General features: G+C 44.7%; 1 protein-coding gene across 2 annotated transcripts in view; it reads left to right on the forward strand.

Moving 5' to 3' along the window:
- Positions 1-22,248, forward strand: part of LOC132155288 (solute carrier family 22 member 23-like) — a 57,408-nt gene that overhangs the window by 10,592 nt on the left and 24,568 nt on the right. For both annotated transcript variants that reach the window (XM_059564167.1, XM_059564168.1), the window contains exons 2-3: positions 5,515-5,618; positions 7,142-7,296. In XM_059564167.1, the coding sequence (XP_059420150.1) occupies positions 5,515-5,618; positions 7,142-7,296 (259 nt within the window). The remainder of the gene's footprint in view (positions 1-5,514; positions 5,619-7,141; positions 7,297-22,248) is intronic.

The following is a 22,248-nucleotide window of genomic DNA, read 5'->3' on the forward strand; positions in this document are numbered from 1 at the left end:
AAATATAATTCAGCTGCGGGGTAAATCTAACAGGTTTTCTTTGGTCTGTATTCAATTTATCTATATGTTAAAATGAAAATAAAAAAGGCAAATCTATATAATAATTCGTTTCATTGTAATGGCTGTATACACATATCCCTGAACTAAGTACATTTCTGCAGCTGTTATTATGCTTAAATGAAAACGAAAGGAGGCAGTGGTATTTGATATCCTATTTCGTTTTATTGTAAATTATACAATATAGTATACAGATACAGAGAGGAAAATAGCAGTAGCCATGGTCAGCTGAATGAAGTTATCAAGTACGCTGCTGTTTGCAGATTTACTGGACTTGCGTCTGAAGGACATCACACACTCCCGAGTCGAATGCACAAAGTCCGCACTACCGAGAATGCACGTCCAAAATCAGCGTACTTTGTATTGAGAAACGCGCGCAGACCTACGTCACCAGTCTATTTGCCTAATCTTCCCGGTACTTTACACCGCGGTGGAAACGCAGAAAGCAACAGGTCTGGGGGGAAAAAGTTCCTGGGAAAAAAAGTTCCTGGTACAAATGTTCCGGGTAATTTCGGTGGAAACGCGGCAATAGTTTAACTGTGGTAGCTATTTGTTGTAAAAAAAAAAAAGTCAAGAAAGAAGTTTGTACTTGTAGTCATAACATTAGACGTTGTCTTCTCTTCTTAATATTCCTGTTTAAAACATTCTGTACATTTAGTGTCAAAACACACTAGCATCATGTAAATGTTAGAAACATGCTAGCAACATGCTAAGACATGTTAGCAATTTGTTAACAACATGAAACATGCAGATTCATGCTGTACGTGTTAAGACATGCTCGCATAGTGTTAAAATAGGTTTGAAACATTAAAAGATGTTAGCAATGTGCTACATCATGTTAGCAACGTTTTATAATACGATAGCATTGAAGCAACTTATTAAATCATGCTAACAAAGTGTTAGCAACATGTTAAACACGCTACACACATTTTAGCAATGTGCTAAAATGTGTTAGTGACATTTTATTGTATTTCTCTGACCTTCTCTGAGTAAAATCTTCAAACTAATTTTAGACTTTGAGACCTGGCTTTGTCAAGGCAACATCAAATTTTTTCATCAAACTACATTTATCAATTAATTTATAAAACAAATTCAGAGACATGAAAAAAAAAAAACTTAAGTAACAGGTTTAATTTTTTTATTTATTTTTTTATTACCTTTGAAGCAGTCTGTGCTGTATAAAGCACTGTATAGATGAATGTGACTTGATTGTAGTGCCGAATTGCAGATCTGGGGCAAACATATCTATATCTGGGGTACACCCTGTTTTTTTTTTCTGGACACATCCTGGCCAAGATTTCTATATTCTATTCTATTCTATATCTAGATTTCTAGGCTAACATTTTTGTCTAACACTTGTTCCCTGGGAATCGAACCCACAACCTTGCGCTGCTAATACAATGCTTTAACATTGAGCCACAGGAACACTATTAGACATTGAATTTTTTTCTGTTTACGATCGAATCACTGTTTTAAAGACAGAGCCGTTTGGTCTGTTTCATCTCTTAAACCTGGAATACACTACATTATTTTTGCCCTGATTTCCCCCCCGGTTTACATTCTGGAGAAGTGGATGAAAGTTGCAAAACTCAGAGCCAGTGTACAGATTTGAGTTGACTGATTGCATTGAAAATCACGTAGTGTGTGATGGTCACAGACTCTGTTTCCATCCAGTCAAAGGAGATCAAACATGTTTGATATTTCAGCAGATTTAAGAACACATTGTTTCATTTATCATTCATCTCATAGCAACAGTGAGCATGTTTCTGCTCAGAACAACTTGAAGGTCTGTTGTGGAAATGATCCTCCATTGTTTCGTGTAGGATGCCCAGTTTTTCTTTGCCATTATTGACAAAGTCAGTAAGTGTATACAAAATGTTCAGATTTTAAAAATTATATATCTCTACCTCACATCAGAATCCAATTTGGATTTCAAACAGGCAGAAACATTTGTGTTTTGAGCTGAGGAAATGGTTTTAAAAGTTGAAGTTAGCTGCTAGCAATGTAAAAGGAAAAGACGTGGAATGGCCCTCTGTAGAATTGACCACTTCTACAGTCGTAAGTCGCTTCTGATAAAAGCATCTGCTAAATGAACTGATGTAAATGTACAGTCCAGAATGGTGAATCTAGATCTCTGTATCGTGATCTCACTGTCATGATATAATCGCGAGCCGCTCACTTTACATTACACACACATGCACACGCAAGTGTGTGTGTGTCACTTCCTCTGCTTTCATTCCCGCTCTCATTTAGTTCTTCCCTCTGAACTATAAAGTAATAACACTGTTCAAGCGAGGGCTGTGTCTCACTGCTAGTCTGTTGCTAGGCAGAAAATCTGCGGCAATCTCTGTCTCTCTGCCTTGAATTTTCTCTCTGGGGCTGATTCTCTTCTGCATGCCGTCCCTTTCCTCATTCACATAGCTGTGTGTACGAAACACTCAAAGCCTTCAGCATTATAATTTTGTCAGATCATCTCATGGAAATCACCTCTCAGACTCGGCCTTGTTTAAGGCCACTGTAATAATCTTTTTTAAAGGGATGTCCCTCTCTCTAGCACCAGTTATCAAATACAAATTAGTTTGAGAGATATAACCTGTTTTGTAATGTTTATATTCTGATGTAAGACAGCTCTTATTACTTCCCTTTAATTATTCATGAAGGTAGTATATACCAGAATATCAGAGTGACCTCAACCATAATCAGGATTTTCCACTTGTTAACCAAACAGCTGATGGCAGCCATTGACTTCCATGGTATTATTTCTCTACTATTGAAGTCAATGGCTACCGTCAACTGTTTGATTACTTGAGGAGGAGTAAATGATGACAGGGCACACGTTTCAAAATAAAAGTCTATTTCTGCCTTGTTTATAATTTAAAGTCCTTCATTCTAGGGCATAATGTAATTGTTGATTATTCCCTTGAAATTTTAATTGTTATTATTAATTACGATGATCACAATTTACACTGAATGATGTTTATAACATTGTTTGATGCAACTGCATGCTGTATTTATATATGCATATCAATAAGCTAGAAACACTTGAACTGAAAAACATTTAGTGCTTTTCTATAGTGTTAAACCTCAAACATCAACTTTACATCTGATTGGTTTCTTCTTTAAATGATAAAAAAGTACAAATATAAATGCCAAACTAAAACAATAGAAAAAAATGCAAGCGCGCAGAATAACATAAGAGGACTTTGAACGATTAATTGCCGATTTGAACGATTATGTATTTGTGGCATCCATAATTGCAATCACGAATAGAAATTTGATTAATCGTGCAACCCTACTTTCTTTCTTTCTTTCTTTCTCTAGTATAGTATAACTCTAGTATAGCTTCTGTCACGGCTGCCCTCTCAATGTATAGATTTTGTGATTAGAATCTGGTTATTGTTTTTTCTTTACACACTGTTATCATATGAGTAACGTCTAGGATTGGTTGACCTCTCTAATTTGTGTATATTTATGTATTAGACAAAAAACCATATGTATAAGCATATGTATATCTTGAATAAAACGTGTCTTGAGTATTTTAAACTCCCTTAACCAGTATTTAGTCAAACAGTATTAAGTTAAGTACTAAATTAAGTTGTTATCTGACATACATGACTTACTGTATAGTTTTGTTCTGGACATACAGTATGCATTTTATTGGAAATTTAACTTTAGTAGTAGTATAAGTAAATGTTTTTTATTTTTAAACACACACACACACACACACACACACACACACACACATATTAATGCTGTATTAAATGTTTAGTTTTACTGTAGTAAGTATTGTATCTTGCTAGAAATTACCATGGTAGAAATTAAGGTTTAAATCTTCAAATCAAAGATATTAATCTGCAGTGTTTTTAAATTAGATTTCAATGCAGTCCATAAATATAGACTTTTTTCTCTCAGTCCATACAAAATATTTATCGATGATAATAAGCTGAAGTCTGCTTATGAAAGCCGTGTGTTTGTCAGGTTAGGCTTTGGTCTGAATGTTGTTAAAGTTGACTTGCCTGATGGAAGAATGGTGTGTGTGACTAATGTTTGTTGGTAAGGTTGGCAGCTGGCTGATACTGAAGCATGTGACGGGTGCGGCTCAATCCGCACACAATAGAGGAAACCAGATCCTGTGTCAGTTTCAGTCCGTCAGTGTGTGTACAGCAGGGGAAACCCAGGAAACATGAGCTCCTTTACAAACCCTGATTACAATACAACCCACTAGCAGCTTGTGTTTGCTTTCTTTAGGAAATGTAATGTAAGTTCATTCGCTTCAGTTTTTGCCTTGTTTATTTCTTTGTTTGTCCTGCTCTGGAAGTGTTTGTTCAGCATAATAGATTACATAATAGTTTTGTGCTGTAATAGCACATTTTTACAGCTTAGTGCAAAGGGTGCACATTTTTACAGGGTTTGATAAAACTTGGTTTCGGATAGAAAAGGGGAAATGGTGAAAAAAATGTATTATTGCTTTATGAGCATTTATGTGAACACTTACTGGACTAAAGAAACCTTACTTGATTATACACCTTTTTTTATTTTAGAAATAATCATGTTCAGATGAGTCTCAGCTATGATCATCAGGCTTTTGAGGAACGTTTATCTGTTCATCAGTGTTATAATTGCACTGCATTATATGTTTTGATGCTACAGAGCTTTGATCAAACAGAGTATTGAAATATCAACTTACCAAGGCATAATATTAGAATATACAATATACTTTGTACAATACACATATTTTGTCTAAAGGTTCAGCTGTTCCATAAACATCACAACAACAAATAAAAAAAAAAAAAACTCCCAGAAAAAAGGTACAAAAGCAGTCAATGCAGTACCCTTTTAAAAAATATGCTTGTACCTTATCTACCCCCAAGGTGCACATTAAAAATACATATTAGCACCTAAAGTGCTCTTTTTAGCACCTAAACGGTACCTTTTGAAAAGGTACTGCCACACAAATACCTTTATTTCTGAGAGTGCACCTCTGTGTTTTTGCACCATAGCAAATTCTGTATGGACAAATGGTGAAAATGAAAATAATCAGAAGCGCTTTATTGAAATCAAATGCTCACCTTATCCTGCACACCCCTCATTATCAAGCAGTTGCTGTCGAGTTCATAATAGATGACAAATACACCTGTGAAATTTCCCTTCTGTGTGTGTGATGCTGGATCTGTAAGGACAGTACAAACTGTCAAATGTCGGATGTTTCCCTGATTGGACACATACAGCTCGGGTCATGGAGCACACTTCTGCTCAGCTGGTGTTAAATAAGGGAGACGTCCAAAATGAGCCGTGATGTGGAGACTCCGGAAATGGGTTGAGAAATCCTGGTTTAGAAACTCAAATTCATATGTGGCACATTTAATAATTCTGGTCGTTCATATGCTGACAGATACGGTTGAAATATGTAACCTATTAATAATAAGGCCTTTCTATCCCATCTTTCTGTCCCAACAGTGGAACCTAGTGGGCGACTCTGACTGGATAGTTCATATAGCCAAGTTCTCTCTGTTGGTGGGCTCCATCGTTGGATACTTGGTGTTGGGAGTTTTGGCGGATTGGTGAGTGTGTCTAAAAATGTCTTACTTTCCCACATTTCTGACAGCACTCGTTTTTACTCCTTTTTCAAGCATGAGATGATTACTCTGTGGTCCTTCTCATGTTCATGTACACGGACGTGTAAGTCAGCTCATAAGTGCATAAGTGCGGATGTTTGCTTTGGTGTTGTCTCCCGTCATAGTCCTCATGCCACATTATGAATTAATTCCTGGATCCGACTTTGCTGTGAATGTCTGTCTTACAGTAGCTTGAGATCTGTAAAAAGCTTTTCAGGGACTTGGTGTGGATCAACATTTTTTCATGCGTTTTTGTACTCCTCAGCATTATTTATCCCTCTGATATCATAACTATAGTTGATGTCATGTGACTGAAATGGATGTTTGAGTAAATATTAACATGGCCTCTAGCTTTCGACACGGGCATCACTTAGACAGAGAGCTTTGGTTCATGATCTCTAGCCTAATATATTCATTAGATAATACACAAAACTCATTAAGTGACAGATAAGTGTGTGTGTGTGTGTGTGTGTGTGTGTTGTCTCTGAAGTGCACTTAAGGCATGCAGCTGTGCTGGACGTGAAGCAGTGAAATCAACTTGCATATCAAGTGAATTCATATAAACACAGTGATCTTGCATGTCTTACAGAACTGTGAAGAGAGGGGACAAAACTTCTGGTCTTGTCTGGAAAACACTGAGATACTTCAAGCGCTCTTTGTTTTTGATCATGTGTTTCTTTGTTGTTCTTTAGAACTGTTCTTTATAATCAATAGTTTGAATGAAAATCTACATATTTTACAAAAGTACATTCATTTGATCCAAAAGTAGTATTATAATGTTTATAAATCAAATATTTAGACGGGTAAAAAAGTGGTGTTCGTGATTTTCAATTTGTTTTAAATGTAGCATGTTTAAAAAAAAACTAAATGCAGTGGACTAAATGCATAAAAAAAAATCATAGTTGAATCGAATCTTGGTAGTCATTAAAATACAATGTAGGGTTAAGATTATGGAAACTTTTCTGAAAATGTAATGATTAATTGCATTGCACCATGCAATGATCTGCGTGTGTTTTCTGCAAATGACTAACCTTAGTAACACAATTTATTAGTGAGAAGTCCTCATAAGCGTATGAACACAAATAAACCACTCCGTTATTACTGCACGAGTGCTACTGTTTGTGCCGAGCACAATGTGCTTTGTGTCGCGAGGTATTTGCTGCCAAGAGCATGAAATCATCAAGTCAGTTTTCCTATTCCACACATGTCATCTTTATAATGTTACTGGGCCGGTGCAGGTCATGATAATGATAATGCATTTCAGTTGTAGCATGTTTTAAAGGGATCGTTCAGGACTTGTTTTCTCCTTTAGTTGACTTTTTTTTTTTGCTTTTCTACAATAAACAATGCTACTCTGTTTACTCACTTGTCATAATTTAATATGACACACATAAATTAAAATCCAGCTGAGGAACACTGGTATAAACCATTTTGTAAATTGGCCTTGTTTTCTCTTTTCTAACACTCAGGCTTGGAAGGTACCCGGTCCTGATCCTGTCCGTCATCTTTATGTTATTTTTCGGCATTACGGTGGCCTTCTCCGTCAACGTCCCAATGTTCATCACCCTGCGCTTCTTTGAGGGCTTGTGCTTGGCAGGAATCACACTCTCGCTCTATGCTCTGAGTAAGTATGATGTCTGAGTTTAAACAGCTTTGGTCCAGAAGACTCCTTCATTCTTTGTGCAATATTCCACTATCAGAACTGCAACATTTGTTTCAAGAGAATACATTTACTTACAAATTACAAAAATATATACACATCCACATTAAATACATTGATGCTTATATTACATCATGCACAAATATGTACAATAACGGATAGAATGCTATTAATTTATAATAACAGTCAGCATTAATAACCTGTCTTTGCATATCGGCATTACAGTTCACAGCTTGATGCATTTAGCTCGAGTCTCTTTATCTTTTTACCATGGTCACATGTGTTACAAATATCCTGAGCAGTCCACTTCGTAATGTGAGTCTTGTTTTGGGTACAGTGAAAGGATCAGGGTGTTTGTGTGCAAAGCAATGGGTTTGTGGATGGAGAAAGAGAAGTGCTGTGATGAAGCATTGCGTCCAGATCCTGCTTTGTGAGAGTCACATGATCTTTCTCAGAAAGATCTTCAGCAGAAAGTCAGTGCTGCTGTAGAGGAAAGACTGAGGACGGTGTTGGATTCTGAGATCTTGACTCTGATTTACTCATCTCACTCCAGTCCAAATGTGCTTTGACTGATAACAGTTCTTTATACCTAATAATGTTACAGGGCTCAAAGTACAGTAGATACACTGTATACTAGACTCTTTTTTTGGTGGTGGTGGTGGTGTATAAGGACCAGACCAATTTTTCAGCTAATGTTTAGGGAAATTTGAGATCATTGGCATCAGGTGATGATCGTTCCCACTCAGAAGTTTCATTTCCCCCGTTATTAATTCCAAAATCTACCATCAGCCTCATCAATAGGTAATACATAGTGTCTGATTTCAGTGTTTTTATTCACTAGGTAGTGAATTGAGTAAATGCATAGTTTGGTTGATTTCAGTAATTGTGTGCACATTTGTGCCTCATTTGCTATCATTCAGTTCATCTGAATACAGTATACCGGTATTATATTGTTATTGGCCACTCCTCTCACTAGATTTTATTTTTGGTCATTAAAAACACAACTTGTTTGCCAGCTTTGGGTCCAGAAGGGACCCTTTTTTTCAGCGATGTTGGTTCCCGAAGTATTTTTTCCTGTAAATTTTTCCAATAGGAAATCTTTTTTTTTTTTTTTAAAGAAGTCTTTGTTCACGAACCACTATTCATAAAATGATGTAAAGTTGTTAATTATATCTTTAGAAATAATGTATTTTACGCTCAAAATGTGCATATTTATACAAATGTTTTATTTCGATAGCATATATATATAGAGAGAGAGAGAGAGAGAGGCTATAAATTGTCATTTGTGTAGTGGGTGGAGCTAAAAAAAAAAAAAACTATTTTGTGTGCACTTTGTTGCCTGTGGAATCTGGTGGAACGGCATTATGGGTAATGGAGTTTTTTAACTAGCCTACTACTTCCACTAACCATGGTTATGTATTTTAAAAATAAATTGAATTAATTCAAAATACAGCACTAAACCAAAAGCACATACCATCACTTATCAACCTCAGAGCTAACAACAGGTCTGTTTTTAAAGGTTTATCAGTTATTGTCACAAATCTAATTCCCTATGGAGAAAGGTTTTTTTTTTTACTTCCAGGACTTTTGTATTGAATAGTAGTTGAATATATTGCAGTCAGTTTCTCTCTTCTTTCCACTGTTTTCATCAAATTGGGTCAAACCAACTCCCCTTCCTACCCAACAGTCACTGGGTTGAGAAAATCACCCAGCCTTAAAGGAAACATGTAAGATTTGTGTCTCTCACATAAAGGTCTTGCCCTTAGAATGTCTCCGAGGATAATTGTGGCCTTCTCAGTTTGTTACTATGGAAGTCAATGGCTACCGTCAACTGTTTGTTTTCCAAAATTCTGCAAAATATCTTCTTTTAGTACAGTAAAATATCTTGGGTGAGAAAAAGATGACAAACTTTTCATTTTAGGGTGAGGTGTCCCTTTAAAGCAGCACAAATACTTTCTTTTTCAAGTTTAGTCAACTCCGCGTTAACTTGAAATATAAAGATGTATTACTTGGATATTTGAGTTGAGTATCACTTTTACAGTGTATCAACTGTTACATAGTAGATTTGATTTATATGTAATCTATTCATAGATTTATGGTGTTTAAAAAACATAATTTCGTGACGAAATCTTCTTTGTAAATGGGAGTATATTTTTTATTTCTAGGACTGAAACATATGTGTGCAACGGTAATTTGCCAGTATGGTGTAAAATCTCAGTAAGCTCTGACACAAACTCAAATGCAATGATTGTTTGCATGTATTCCCTATTTTTCATGCTGTTTTAAATATCTTTTTATTAATGTTAAATATCCTAAAGATTTAGTTATTATTAAAAACCCTCATGTCACTTTTCTCTTCTGAGGAAAAATTATGCATACAAAAAATGTATTAATTCAAATAAAAGCTGATAATCTGCTTCCTCTTAGGCGGATAATTTTTTATTCAAACTTTGTGAGTGAAGCGACGACTCACCATTGGTTCTTATACTGGGGGCTGTTGCTATGCAAATTTCTCACAGGGCTAAAGCCCTGACAACCCCACCCTGAGCCTGATGCCACTGGCATGAGACGAGGTTTAGTACTGTTGTGTAAAGTAGATATAAAGTAAACAGCAAAAAATGAAAAACTTTCTAAACGCTGTGGCTCTGTGCGACTTTCGGAACAGCTGCAGTGGATGTCTGAAGTGCCTGGATAAAGCTGTCCACTAGCATTTCCATTTATCTCCGTGACCGAATTTGATTTGCATGCTGCCATGTTTGCAGATGGTAAATTTTTAAGCCAATAACCTGAGCTGTAAATGCCATGGGACTTATTACTATAGAGCTGCAGGAAAATTACATCAGGACAACACAAGAATGCACATTTCACTAATGACTGTCCTGACATGATGTAATATTCATACATATAGTAAACGGTTTAAATGAAAACACTCTATCTGAACATAGTGATATATATATATATATATATATATTTCTTACAGTTTTTTTTTACAATAGCTATGACAGTTTTTTCAATACATTTAACAAGTTTCCTAAACTGAGTGTACGGATTCACAACAAACTGTTGCATCGGTGGAGGACAACCTTCTTAAAGAGGTCATATGATGTGATGTCAATTTGTCCTTTCTCTTTGGAGTGTTACAAGCTCTTGGTGCATGAAGAAGATATGTAAGGTTGCAAAGACTAAAGTCTCAAATCCAAAGAGAGATTCTTTATCAAAGTTAAGAATCTGAAACGCCCCCTAAAACGGCTCATTTAAACACGCCCCCACATCCCTAAATCACCATGTGGAAATATTTGCCTTTGTTTGAGAGGCTAGGTATAAATATAAAATGAAGTATCAAACAACATTAACTTATTATACTCAAAGACAACTACTCTTGTTACTCGGGTAGATTGGGTGTGCCAAACAGTTGCTGGTTGACTTCAATAGTTTGGGGGGAAAATACTCAATGACTACTGGTTGGGTTTCCAACATTCATCAAAATACCTTCTTATGCATTCAACAGAAGAACGAAACCCTTACAGGTTTGGAACAATTTGAGGGCGAGCAAGTGATGACAGAATTGTAATTTTTGGGTGAGCTATCCCTTTAAAGCCACCTCCCTCCCCAGTCAGTTATGTTCACAAATTAAACATTGATCCAACTGAACAGCTCACATCACAGGCATCTGAGAAATCCAGAGATTTAAGAGCAAATCAGAACAGAAACTAGACTGGACTAGACCGTTAATCTACATACATTCATAAAGAGAATCCAACAGGAGCAATACAAGACTAACCAGGCAAGAGTAGAGCTCTAGCTGTTCAGCTACACCCAGAATGAACATGCAGACAAGAATTCTATCAGACTAGAGAAACAAGACTAGACTAGATCAACTGGAACAGGCTGGAGATGGACCAACTTAGGCAATGATTCGCCAACAAAACTGAGAAGGAGAAGAGAATATAAAAGAGAGAAATGATTGCTAGAGAACAAGGACTGTTGGGGATGAATCAACTCAACAAAGGAGTAAACAAACGAGACACACATGGACAGACACACAGCCTTGAAAACAACATTCTATATTTCCACTTCATATTAAATAATAGTAAAGTACATGGATATTCAATGAGTCATGGAGACACGGCTCAGTAGCCTTCCCTGCCATCAAGAAGTTATTTATTAATAAATATGCCTTTTATAATAGTACGTTTTTTTCTTTATTGCAACCACTGAGTATAGAGAGTTCTAGAGTTCATAGATTAGAATTAATTCACAGAATTCTATCAGGTGGTGATATTCCGGTCATATTCCTTCCCCACCAGCAGAGGGCATCCCTGACCGACAGCAAAAAGCTTGACCTAAAATCACCCGATTTAAAGCGTTTCAGTTTTTAGGATATGCGAATGTAAATTAATTCATACTTCAGATTTATCTGTAGTTTATAGTCTCTTCTGGGAAGCATAAGCGATCTATTGAAATCGTTAAGGTGGATGTATCTGCTGTACACTGCTGACACATCAAATTAATCAAAATCAAAATATATATATTATTTATGTACATAAGTACGCAGGGAATATTATGAACAGATATGTGGTATTAATAGCAGAAACTAATGCAACATGCAACATTTAACATGCATCATCTTGGAATTAAAGCATGCATTTAAGTCCGTACACAGCGTTATTTCTCTGAATGATGTTATGATGCTACATATTTCTCTGAATGATGATTCAGCATAGGGCTGGGCGATATATCAAATATTAGCGATAATATCGGAATAATTTTGACGACGATGTACAATTTGAATATATCGGGAATATCGAATATTTCAAATTCATGCATACTTTCCCAAAAGAACGCGCCGAATGTCCAAAAAAGGAACCTGTAACTGCTGACTGCTCTACGCCCCTCTACTACGAGAGCTGTAATGATAGCGGTTGCCAGATAACAAGAGTTTAAATCTCCGAATCAGAGCTCCACTGTTACAAGGATACATTTTCTGCCCGGTGTTTGGTTTTTTTTAAGCAATCTGGCAACCATGCGCACGTGCTCACTCCTCATTGCGGAAGAGCCGCTGACGATAATCTGAAAACGTACTCTGTTACTAAACGTAACCTCGGTTCTCTCTAGAAGAGCGAACGAGTACTGCGTCTTAGCTAAGACGCTACGGGAAAAGTCTCTTTTCACGAAATACTGAAGCAAAAAATTATCCTTAATTTTGTATTTTTGTAAAGCGCATTTGCAGCAGTACACAGCCATAGGCGAGACGGCTCGTTCGCTCATTGGCTTGTTCTGCGGCAACTGCACAGCCTATCGAGCGCGGGCTGATGCAACATCAGACCAATAAGGGCGCTTCGCGCCCTTCTTGCCACTTCCCGCCGAAACGGGTGTGGCCCAACCTATAAAAGGAGCTCGAAAAGGCTGACTCACCTGATTTATTTCATCGCCGAAGCGAACCAGAATGAATCGTACGCACGGCAGAGAACGCAGTACTCGTTCGCTCTTCTAGAGAGAACCGAGGTTACGTTTAGTAACCGAGTACGTTCTCTTACGAGAGCTCTCTCGTACTGCGTCTTAGCTAAGACGCTACGGGAACCCGATGTAAAACGCCGTGCGCGCAGGGATCACACACCGATAAACCTGAAGCAACGCCCAGGATTTACAGTGCACAGTCACCTGAGGGACTCACAGAGAGTCCGGGACAGAAAAAAGGGGGAAAAACCCTCCGTCCCATATCTAGCAGCATCCGTAGATGCGGCAATATGACCTCACACAGCCGAGGCAAGGCCTGACCAATGTGGCAATGCGGGTCTTACGCAATACTGCCCATATAACAGTCGGCAGCGCCTAGCGCTCATGAATTCAGAATTCCCCTCAGGGCCCTGATTCTTCTATACCGACAGCAGCCTTGCTTGCAAGGCGGGAACCTCCAGGTTATAGAACCTGATAAATGTAGACGGCGAGGCCCAACCCGCCGCCATACATATATCCTGCAAGGAGATCCCAGTAGACCACGCCCACGACGAGGCGACGCCTCTTGTGGAGTGTGCTCTGACGCCCAACGGGCACTGAAGGCCCCTGGAAGCGTAAGCTAACGCTATGGCGTCAACTATCCATCTGGATAGAGTCTGTCTCGAAACAGCCATTCCTTTGGAACGTCCACCGAACGAGACAAATAGCTGCTCCGTCTGCCGAGAGGCAGCAGAGCGAGACACATAAGCTCTTAAAACCCTGACAGGGCAAAGAAGACTCGAGTCTCCATCCTCCCCTGACACCGGCAGGGCAGACAGGGCAATAACCTGAGCCCGAAACGGTGTGTTGAGGGATTTCGGCACATAACCGTGCCTAGGTTTGAGTATGACCCTTGAGTCATTGGGCCCAAACTCCAAGCACGACTGGCTCACCGAGAGCGCGTGCAAATCACCCACACGCTTCACAGAAGCGAGAGCCAACAAGAATACTGTCTTGAACGACAGATGCTGAAGGCTAACCAATTGGATAGGCTCAAAAGGGGGACCCTTCCAGGCCTCCAAAACCGCCGCGAGGTCCCACATAGGGACTGACGGATGTCTGGGAGGATTCAGCCTCCTAGCTCCTCTGAGGAACCGGATGACTAAATCGTTCCTTCCTATTGACTGACCGGACGCCGTTTCAGAAAACGCCGCGATGGCCGCCACATAAACTTTGAGCGTGGATGGGGCTCTGCCCTTATCCAACAGCTCCTATAGGAAGGAGAGGACCTCCGTCACCTCACAACTAAGGGGTGAATAACCTCGAGCTGTGCACCAGCTGGAGAACACCGACCACTTCGAGGCATACAGACGTCGTGTCGACGGAGCTCTAGCCTGAGTGATGGTATTTAGCACTCCCCCTGCGAGATCAGCGGGTAACCGTTGAGTGCCCATACATGGAGGGACCACAACTCCGGTCGAGGGTGCCAAATCGAGCCCCTGGCCTGCGAGAGGAGATCTCTCCTCAACGGTACCGGCCATGGGGCGACATCTGCTAATTGCATCAAATCTGGGAACCATGGATGGTTCTTCCAAAGAGGTGCCACAAGCAGTATTGAACATCTCGTTTCTCTCACCCGTTCTATCACCTGCGGAAGGAGGGAGACGGGAGGGAACGCATAAAGCGGGCAGCACGGCCATTTCCGTGACAGCGCGCTTTCGTTCTTGGAAAAGAATGTGGGGCAGTGAGCGTTTCCGTGGGACGCAAAGAGGTCCACCTCCGCCATGCCAAATCTCTCCCACAACAGCCGAACTGTTTGCGGGTGTAGAGACCATTCTCCCGTAGGGACATTGCCTCTGGACAGCCTGTCTGGACCCAGATTCTGCAGTCCAGGCACATGCACCGCTCTCAGCGAGCGCACGTTGCGTTGAGCCCAAATCAGGAGGCGTTCCGTCAGCCTGTACAGGTTTCGGGACCTGAGACCGCCCTGGCGATTTATGTAGGACACCACGGACATGTTGTCCGAACGGACTACGACGTGGTGATCCTTGATATGGGGACAAAAGCGCGTCAGCGCATTCTCCACTGCCAGCATTTCCAGGCAGTTGATATGATGGAGCTTTTCCCGTTCTGACCATAGGCCAAAGGACGGTCTGCCTTCGAGCAGCGCTCCCCATCCCGAAGTGGAGGCGTCCGTCGACACCATTTTCACACTCGGGGAAGTCCCCAGGCTTACACCTGATCGGTACCAGCCGTTCGCTGTCCAAGGTGCTAGAGCCGCAACACAGCTCTGATCGACCTTGAAATGCAGCCGGCCAGACGCCCACGCTCTGCGCGGCACCCGAGCCTTCAGCCAGAACTGCAGGGGGCGCATGCGGAGCAGGCCCAGCCGCAGAACCGGAGATGCTGAGGCCATGAAACCCAGCATCTTTTGACAGTGTTTGAGCGACACAGTCGCGCCACAGCGGAAAGAACTCGCTGCACGCTGAATGCCCATCGCGCGCTGTGGTGACAGCCGCGCCGTCATGGAACACGAGTTCAGAACTATACCCAGAAACAGGATCGTCTGACTGGGGTTCAGCGAACTCTTCACCCAATTGACACTGAGGCCGAGCTTCTCGAGGTGATCGAGTAAAACGGCTCTGTGGTCCATGAGCTCCGCTCATGATCGGGCCAGAACCAGCCAGTCGTCCAAATAATTCAGCACTCGTGTGCCTCTGAGTCTAAGAGGAGCGAGCGCTGCATCCATGCACCTCGTAAGCGTACGAGGAGCTACGGACAAGCCGAATGGCAGGACTGCAAACTGGTATGCCTGGCCCTCGAAGGCGAATCTCAAATATCGCCTGTGGTTTGACGCTATCTGTATTTGAAAATACGCGTCCTTCAGATCTATTGACATGAACCAGTCCCCTCTGCGAATCTGCGCGAGGAGCTTCCTGGTCGTGAACATTTTGAAACTGTGTTTCATCAATGCCCGTTCAGCTGTCTTAGATCCAGTATGGGCCGGAGACCCCCGTCTCTCTTGGGCACCAGAAAGTATCTGCTGTACAGCCCCCCCTCGCTTTGAGACACAGGCTCTACAGCCCCTTTGCTCAACAGTTTTGATATTTCGGCCCGAAGTATGTGTGCTACTTCTGTTTTGACCGTAGTTTCGACGCGCGCTGAAAAGCACGGTGGGCGTCGAGAAAACTGTAGCGAGTAGCCTCTCTTTATAATGCCTAGCACCCAATCCGAAACCCCTGGAAGCACTGACCATGCATCTGCATGAATGGCTAAGGGCTGGATGCGAAACGCGCTCTGTTGACTGGGCAACGGCGGCGCTCGAGTGTGCTGCGCATCTGAGGCGGGGAGCGCGCTGATCACAGCGGGCAGATCGCTCTTCCTCGACCCCGTTCCGGCGCTTAACCGACTGGAGGGAGGCTGAGCGGGTCCCGTGGGACTCGATATATCTGCGAGTAACCGTGGGCTGCATGTGTGCACTTTTACCACTTTCAACTCGCTGTCTGCCTGTGCAGAATGTACGTGCACGGGTCTCATTTTTACAGAAGCCCCGCGCCGTATGTGACATAGTGTATGTGGGCACTGGGAAGTGGGCACGTTTACTATGCGGCGCGCTCGACCGATCTGTGTCGATCTTATGTGCGCTAGCCCTGTGTGCAGGGCTGTGCTTACATGTGGAGATGGGCACTGGGTAGTGGGCATCGTCACTGCATTTATAGCACCATCGGCCGTGGCCGGACGAGCATGCACGGGTTTCGTTTTTACAGAAACCACATGACGTGTGTGACATAGTAATTGTGGGCACTGAGGGGTGGGCACGTTTACTATGCAGTGTGCGCGACCGACTTGAGTCGACATTATGGGCGCAGGCCCTGTGTGCAGGGCTATGCTTACATGTGGAGATGGGCACTGAGGAGTGGGCATCGTCACTACATTTATAGCACCATCGGCCGTGGCCGGACGAACGTGCACGGGTTTCGTTTTTACAGAAACCACATGACGCGTGTGACATAGTGATTGTGGGCACTGAGGAGTGGGCACGTCTACTATGTAGTGCGCGTGATCGACTTGAGTCGCTTTTATAGGCGCGAGCCCTGTGTGAAGGGCTGTGCTTATATGCGGAGATGGGCACTGAGCAGTGGGCATCGTCACTACATTTATAGCACCATCGGCCGTGGCCGGGACACCAGAAATTACACCTTTTTCGGGAAATATCTGGGTAGCCGTGATAACGGTTTTCGTGTGCAGGCAAGCGGGCAACCGTACAGGCTTGCGCATTGCAAACAACGCTGAAACAGTCACAATCTCTGGAAACTGAAACAGCGGCGCGCTTCGGTGACAGCCCGGCCGCAGCGGAACTCGTACACCGGCGCTTCGATGAAGCAGCCATCGTGTGTAGTGCCGACGCAGCGTCATGCAGCATGCGTAGATGGCTTTCCCAGGATGGCTTCGGGGCTCCCGGCCTCACCGTAATCCTCTGCCGCGGTCCCCGCGGCGCGGGGCGACGGCCAGTAGAGCGAGAACGGGGGTCTCGAGCTGCGTTGCTGAAGCTGTTGTGATAACGGCTTTTGTGTGCAGGCAAGCGGGCAACTGTGCAGGCTTGCGCATTGCAGAAAACGCTGAGACAGTCACAATTCCTGGAACTGAAACAGCGGTGCGCTTGGGTGAGAGCTCGGCCACAGTGGAACTCGTACACCTGCGCTTCGATGAAGCAGCCATCGTTAGTAGTGCCGACGCAGCGTCACACAGGAGGCTTTAGATGGCAACACCGCTTTTGCCGCCGTCCAGCAGAGGGCGGACAAAGGTGCGTCGCTATCGCCTGTTCCACCGGCGGAAGTGAGTGGTAGTTCCTGTTTTTAGCATCATCAGTGTGGAGAATGCTAGTTAGACAGACGAACGAGTTCGTGCTGAATATGGAGCGTTCCAAGCCTTCGCCACCTCTTCGTGAAGCTCAGGAAGAAATGAGGCGGGCTTTGAGAAGTACGCTCATCCGAAAGGGAAATACCATCCAGCCGGGAACGAGAGGGGGGGGCGCTGGTGCAAACCACTCGCGGCCGAGACACATCGCGGCCAACACGAGCATTCGCCCCGGCTCCTTCTCGATGTCAGCTCGTCTGCTGGGCTTCTGAGCAGAAGGCGCGAGATCCTCGGAGCTCGCCCAGCCATCACTGCCCGAAGCCAGCAGAGAGCGCGTGTCCTCTTCCCCCGACGCGGCCCTGAGATCGACTTCCTCGGACGACGCGCCGGCAAACAGCGGGCGCTGCCCACCGGGAAGCTCGGTTGAGCTGAAGACGGTTCCGGAATCCGCTGGAAGCGATGCTTTTACGGCGCCTCAGCGCAGCGGAGAATGCAGGCTCAGAGAAAAAGGCCAGGCGAGTCCTCAGAGTCACCATGGCAACAGCTCGCAGTGGGGGCATCCGCCGTCAGCGAGCGAGCGCTGCATGATCTTCACCCAGGCAGGAGACACAGATGACGTACCGGTCTCCCTCGCTGAGTGGGGCTCTGACGAGCCGCAGGAAGGCATCTTAAAAAAGACGCGAGCTCTTTTACGAGTGTGTGTCGCAGGGCGAACACACACACACACATAAAGAACAGCTTGTATATAACAGGATTGAAAGGATATAGGCGCCGGATAGCGCAGCAGGAACGGCAATGGAAGGCGGCGATGCCAGCAGCTTCAGAATGGCTCGTCCTGCTGATGTGCTTTCTCAGACGGCGCTTGCTTCCTCCGTGATCCAGCGATGCGTGAGCTTCGCTGAAGAGATGAAAAATCAGGTGAGTCAGCCTTTTCGAGCTCCTTTTATAGGTTGGGCCACACCCGTTTCGGCGGGAAGTGGCAAGAAGGGCGCGAAGCGCCCTTATTGGTCTGATGTTGCATCAGCCCGCGCTCGATAGGCTGTGCAGTTGCCGCAGAACAAGCCAATGAGCGAACGAGCCGTCTCGCCTATGGCTGTGTACTGCTGCAAATGCGCTTTACAAAAATACAAAATTAAGGATAATTTTTTGCTTCAGTATTTCGTGAAAAGAGACTTTTCCCGTAGCGTCTTAGCTAAGACGCAGTACGAGAGAGCTCTCGTAAGAGAACACTAACAAGCTGGAATTGAGCGATCTAATGAAAGCGTCGTTCAGCCGGTCTGTGTTCTGTCGTGAGATCTCAACTGTATTGTTTGCATTTGTGATCGCAAAATAAATGCACTTACTCGACCGCTGATGTTTGAATAGAGAAACATAGGCTATGGCCATTTGGAATTACTATTGGGGAATTTCACTGAGATGTTTACCAGTTTCCATAATATAGACAGAGAGAATGCAAAAGTCTTTGGTATTCATTTATATATATTTATATATAAGAAATAGCTATGTGCTTCAGCAACTAGCTCCCCATCTAAGAAGGTTTTTAGTGTCAGTAGGACCATAGTTCTCTTACGAGAGCTCTCTCGTACTGCGTCTTAGCTAAGACGCTACGGGAAAAGTCTCTTTTCACGAAATACTGAAGCAAAAAATTATCCTTAATTTTGTATTTTTGTAAAGCGCATTTGCAGCAGTACACAGCCATAGGCGAGACGGCTCGTTCGCTCATTGGCTTGTTCTGCGGCAACTGCACAGCCTATCGAGCGCGGGCTGATGCAACATCAGACCAATAAGGGCTCTTCGCGCCCTTCTTGCCACTTCCCGCCGAAACGGGTGTGGCCAACCTATAAAAGGAGCTCGAAAAGGCTGACTCACCTGATTTTTCATCTCTTCAGCGAAGCTCACGCATCGCTGGATCACGGAGGAAGCAAGCGCCGTCTGAGAAAGCACATCAGCAGGACGAGCCATTCTGAAGCTGCTGGCATCGCCGCCTTCCACTGCCGTTCCTGCTGCGCTATCCGGCGCCTATATCCTTTCAATTCTGTTATATCCAAGCTGTTCTTTATGTGTGTGTGTGTTCGCCCTGCGACACACACTCGTAAAAGAGCTCGCGTCTTTTTTAAGATGCCTTCCTGAGGCTCGTCAGAGCCCCACTCAGCGAGGGAGACCGGTACGTCATCTGTGTCTCCTGCCTGGGTGAAGATCATGCAGCGCTCGCGCTCGCTGACGGCGGATGCCCCCACTGCGAGCTGTTGCCATGGTGACTCTGAGGACTCGCCTGGCCTTTTTCTCTGAGCCTGCATTCTCCGCTGTGCTGAGGCGCTGTAAAAGCATCGCTTCCAGCGGATTCCGGAACCGTCTTCAGCTCAACCGAGCTCGCCGGTTCGCCCTGCTTCACCGGCCCCCCTTGCATCGCTTCCCGGTGGGCAGCGCCCGCTGTTTGCCGGCGCGTCGTCCGAGGAAGTCGATCTCAGGGCCGCGTCGGAGGAAGAAGACGCGCGCTCTCTGCAAGCTTCGGGCAGTGAGGGCTGGGCGAGCTCCGAGGATCTTGCGCCTTCTGCTCAGAAGCCCAGCAGACGAGCTGACATCGAGAAGGAGCCGGGGCGAATGCTTGTGTTGGCCGCGATGAGTCTCGGCCGCGAGTGGTTTGCACCAGCGCCCCCCTCTCGTTCCCGGCTGGATGGTATTTCCCTTTCGGATGAGCGTACTTCTCAAAGCCCGCCTCATTTCTTCCTGAGCTTCACGAAGAGGTGGCGAATGCTTGGAACGCTCCATATTCAGCGCGAACTCGTTCGTCTGTCTCACTAGCATTCTCCACACTGATGATGCTAAAAACAGGAACTACCACTCACTTCCGCCAGTGGAACAGGCGATAGCGACGCACCTTTGTCCGCCCTCTGCTGGACGGCGGCAAAAGCGGTGTTGCCATCTAAAGCCTGCTTTGTGATGCTGCGTCGGCACTACTAACGATGGCTGCTTCATCGAAGCGCAGGTGTACGAGTTCCGCTGTGGCCGAGCTCTCACCCAAGCGCGCCGCTGTTTCAGTTCCAGGAATTGTGACTGTCTCAGCGTTTTCTGCAATGCGCAAGCCTGCACAGTTGCCCGCTTGCCTGCACACAAAAGCCGTTATCACAACAGCTTCAGCAACCCAGCTCAAGACCCCCGTTCTCGCTCTACCGGCCGTCGCCTCGTGCCGCGGGGACCACGGCAGAGGATTACGGTGAGGCCGGGAGCCCCGAAGCCATCCTAGGAAAGCCATCTACGCATGCTGCATGACGCTGCGTCGGCACTACACACGATGGCTGCTTCATCGAAGCGCCGGTGTACGAGTTCCGCTGTGGCCGGGCTCTCACCTAAGCGCGCCGCTGTTTCAGTTCCAGAGATTGTGACTGTTTCAGCGTTTTTTGCAATGCGCAAGCCTGTATGGTTGCCCGCTTGCCTGCACACGAAAACTGTTATCACGGCTGCCCAGATATTTCCTGAAAAAGGTGTAATTTCTGGTGTCCCGGCCACGGCCGATGGTGCTATAAATGTAGTGACGATGCCCACTGCGCAGTGCCCATCTCCACATATAAGCACAGCCCTTCACACAGGGCTCGCGCCCATAAAAGCAACTCAAGTCGATCGCGCACACTGCATAGTAAGCGTGCCCACCCCTCAGTGCCCACAATTACTATGTCACACGCGTCATGTGGTTTCTGTAAAAACGAAACCCGTGCACGTTCGTCCGGCCACGGCCGATGGTGCTATAAATGTAGTGATGATGCCCACTCCTCAGTGCCCATCTCCACATGTAAGCACAGCCCTGCACACAGGGCCTGCGCCCATAAAAGCAACTCAAGTCGATCGCGCACACTGCATAGTAAGCGTGCCCACCCCTCAGTGCCCACAATTACTATGTCACACGCGTCATGTGGTTTCTGTAAAATAAAAAAAAAACCCGTGCACGCTCTCAGACTCAGAGGCATACGAGTGCTGAATTATTTGGACGACTGGCTGGTTCTGGCCCGATCACGAGCGGAGCTCGTGGACCACAGGGCCGTTTTACTCGATCACCTCGAGAAGCTCGGCCTCAGTGTCAATTGGGCGAAGAGTTCGCTGAACCCCAGTCAGAAAATCCTGTTCCTGGGTATAGTTCTGAACTCGTGTTCCATGACGGCGCGGCTGTCACCACAGCGCGCGATGGGCATTCAGCACGCATCGAGTTCTTTCCGCTGCGGCCCGACCGTGTCGCTCAAACACTGTCAAAAGATGCTGGATCTCATGACCTCAGCATCTCCGGTTCTGCGGCTGGGCCTGCTCCGCATGCACCCCCTGCAGTTCTGGCTGAAGGCTCGGGTGCCGCGCAGAGCGTGGGCGTATGGTCTCTACACCCGCAAACAGTCCTGCTGTTGTGGGAGAGATTTGGCATGGCGGAGGTGGACCTCTTTGCGTCCCACGAAAACGCTCACTACCCCGCGTTCTTTTCCAAGAACGAAAGCGCGCTGTCACGGAGATGGCCGTGCTGCCCGCTTTATGCGTTCCCTCCCGTCTCCCTCCTTCCGCAGGTGATAGAACGGGTGAGAGAAACGAGATGTTCAATACTGCTTGTAGCACCTCTTTGGAAGAACCAACCATGGTTCCCAGTTT

Source organism: Carassius carassius, chromosome 12 (assembly GCF_963082965.1).
Source record: "Carassius carassius chromosome 12, fCarCar2.1, whole genome shotgun sequence".
NCBI lineage: Eukaryota > Metazoa > Chordata > Actinopteri > Cypriniformes > Cyprinidae > Carassius > Carassius carassius.